We start from the raw sequence: 2,734 nt of genomic DNA on the forward strand, positions 1-2,734 counted from the left end.
CAGGGTCGCGCGCCCCGTCCAGCCGGACGCGCGTGCGCCTCTGGATGTTCAGGTAGATGCTGAGGTTGAAGAAGGTGACGCTGAGGAAGGGCGTGAAGAACTCGAGCGTGGAGGCCGTGATGAGGAAGTACCAGTTGTAGAAGAACTCGGCGTAGCAGTGGCCCTCCGGGATGGAGCTGCCGCCGGACAGGTACTCCCAGCTCAGGATGGCCGGCCCGTACAGGAGGAAGGCCAGCACCCACACCAGCACCATCTTCTGCACCGCCCGCCGCGTGTCACCCTGCTGGGCCCGGTAGGAGACCTGCCGGGACACGCTGGGTCAGGAGGGAAGGGGCCCAGGCGGCAGCCACAGGGGACGGGGACCCCCCCCCACACACACACCCTGCAGCCTCTGAGCCTCTGTGCGTGGTCTCCCTCCACTGGTCGTGCCCCACATAGACCCGGCCGGCTGACGGTCATGCAGCCCCCTCAGATCAATCCCGAACACTAACTTTGTGCCAGGCTGCTTCAGTGTGCTACCCCCGCCAGCCACGGGCACCCCGGGCGGGGTCCTGCCGCCCTCCTCTGTCCACCGGGCACCCGCTGCACCAGGCGCTGTGCTCGCGGTGCCCCGTGCAATCTCCACAGTGGAGGTTGTCCTCCCTTCCCCGGTGGCTCAGGGAGAGGCGTGGAGACCACAGGTGGACTGGCTCAAGGGAACCCTGGGCCCCTGCTCTGCACTCTGTCCAGGGTCTCTCTAGGCTGGGACACATGTGGCCCCAGCAGAGGGCGCTCAGAGTGACGGCAGACCCATCTCAGAGAAGAGGGTGAATGTACTCGTCTGCGCCCCTGTGCCCGCCCAGCCCTGCCCCAGGAAGTGTCCCTGCCTCGCGGTGACTGCTCACACCAGGAAAAGCTTGTGGGGGCAGAAGCTGACGCCTGACTTCTTGGGGCACAGTCGTGCCCACATGCACGCACAGTTGAGCACACACACGCGAGCGCGATGGGCAGGGTCCCACCGACGGCCTCTGGCCCAGATCCTCCCTCAGCCCTCCGGCCTCTGGACCTGCTCCAGGGTGGAGGCTGAACTGCCCCTGTGCCTTCAGGGACACCCGATGCCAGGTCCAGACGTGCCTCCTGCCTGTCCCAGGACCAGTCCTCCTGGCAGCAAATGGCCACTGAGCGGGTGGCTGGCCCTGGAGCGCCCGGGGGTCAGGGTGAGGCCCGCAGAGACCAAGCCCACCTGGTGCCGCCCACACTGGGAAGTGGCCGTCCTCTGCCGCGGCCACTTCCTGACCGCCCTCCTCCCAGGAGCGAACTTGGCCACTGGCGTCCCAGACTCACAGCGCGCGTGACTGACAGGAAGCGGTCGTAGCTGATGAGCACGATGTTGAAGACGGACGAGGTGCAGAGCAGGTAGTCGGCCACCAGCCACAGCTTGCAGAGGCCCCGGCTGAAGGGCCAGCGGCCAGTCAGCACGTAGGGCACATACAGTGGGATGCAGAAGGCACCTGCGGGAGAGGAGGGCCACGGTGGGCCGAGGCTGGACGGGGCCCTGGGGCCAAACTCAGCACCGTGGAGAGAGAGGCAGGACCCGGAGGTCACGCAGTGGCCACTCTCCTGGGACCAGCAACCCTGACCTTGCCCTTCCCTCCACCCTGTCTCTTAGGCACACCCTCTACCCTGTACTGGTCTTCAACCCCTGCCTAGCCTCCAGTCCCACTGGCATCCCCCTGGTAGGAAGGGAGATCCAGGGGTGGGGACCTCCGGGCACCATGAGCCCCCCAGCCTTGACTCGGAACTTCCACATGTCTGTGCAGCCCTCCCAGACCCCAAAAGGAGGCAGGAGAATTTCCTCCCTCTTCTTCCACCTGCTGGACCCCAATTGCTAACCCGGCCTTTGGACAGCCCTTCCTCATCAGCTCCGAAAGCCAGAGAGCCTTTCTCCCGACTCAAAGGGCATTTGGCTGCCTCCACGCCAGCCGCTCCCACCGCCCAGTGTCTGGCAGACGCACCTAGCAGCCCCAACAGGTGTCTGGCGCTCTCGGGCCCCCTCCGCGCGCGCCCCGCCCCCAAGCCGGCAGCAGCGCACGGACACGTGAGAGCGCGCTCCTCTGAGCATCTCCCCCACCCCCACCCCGCTTCCCCACGCCCCCTCCCCCAACACGGCTCTAAAAACTCCCTTCCATGTCCCCTCCCCCAAACCTCTCCCAGCGCCCTCCGCACGTCCTGAGTCCGCCAGCAGCCTTTGTTTGGCTGGCGCAGGAGCCAGCGCTGCACCTGGGGCCGCTGCGCCTCGCGCCTCGCCAAGCGCCCGCCCGCCCGCCGGGGCCCCTTCCCAAGGAACATCCCGCCCCGGCACCGGGTAGGGGAGGCAAAGAACTTCGCCCGCACCCACCGCCCCACGGGTCCCGGACGCCCCCTCCCCAAACAGGGCTCCCTGGCGGGGCCGTGCGCCCGAGCAAAGAGGCACCCTAGGTCCACGCTCCAATCCCTGCTGGCCGGGCCAGGCTGGACACTCCTGGGCTCGGGCGGGGGCTGGGGGCTTTACCCACGAGGAAGTCGGAGATGGCGAGGTTGAGCAGAAAGAAGTTGTTCTGGGTGCGGAGGCTCGAGTCGGCCACGAAGGCGAGCATGACCAGCGCGTTGCCGAGCACCGTGGCCACGATAAGCAGCGCCATGAGCGCGGCCAGCACCGCGGTCCAGGCGGCGGAGAAGCCGCGCGCCCCGCCCGCAACCGCCGCCTCGCCCGCCA

General features: G+C 67.7%; 1 protein-coding gene across 1 annotated transcript in view; it reads right to left on the reverse strand.

The window, feature by feature from the left end:
- Positions 1-2,728, reverse strand: part of HRH3 (histamine receptor H3) — a 5,283-nt gene extending 2,555 nt beyond the window's left edge. The window contains exons 1-3 of the mRNA XM_029917990.1: positions 2,531-2,728; positions 1,324-1,490; positions 3-301 (exon numbers count right to left, since the gene is read on the reverse strand). Coding sequence (XP_029773850.1) covers positions 3-301; positions 1,324-1,490; positions 2,531-2,660 — 596 coding nt within the window. The 5' untranslated portion in view covers positions 2,661-2,728. The remainder of the gene's footprint in view (positions 1-2; positions 302-1,323; positions 1,491-2,530) is intronic.
- Between the last annotated feature and the right edge of the window lie 6 nt (positions 2,729-2,734).

This window comes from Suricata suricatta, chromosome 12 (genome assembly GCF_006229205.1).
Source record: "Suricata suricatta isolate VVHF042 chromosome 12, meerkat_22Aug2017_6uvM2_HiC, whole genome shotgun sequence".
In the NCBI taxonomy this organism is placed as follows: domain Eukaryota; kingdom Metazoa; phylum Chordata; class Mammalia; order Carnivora; family Herpestidae; genus Suricata; species Suricata suricatta.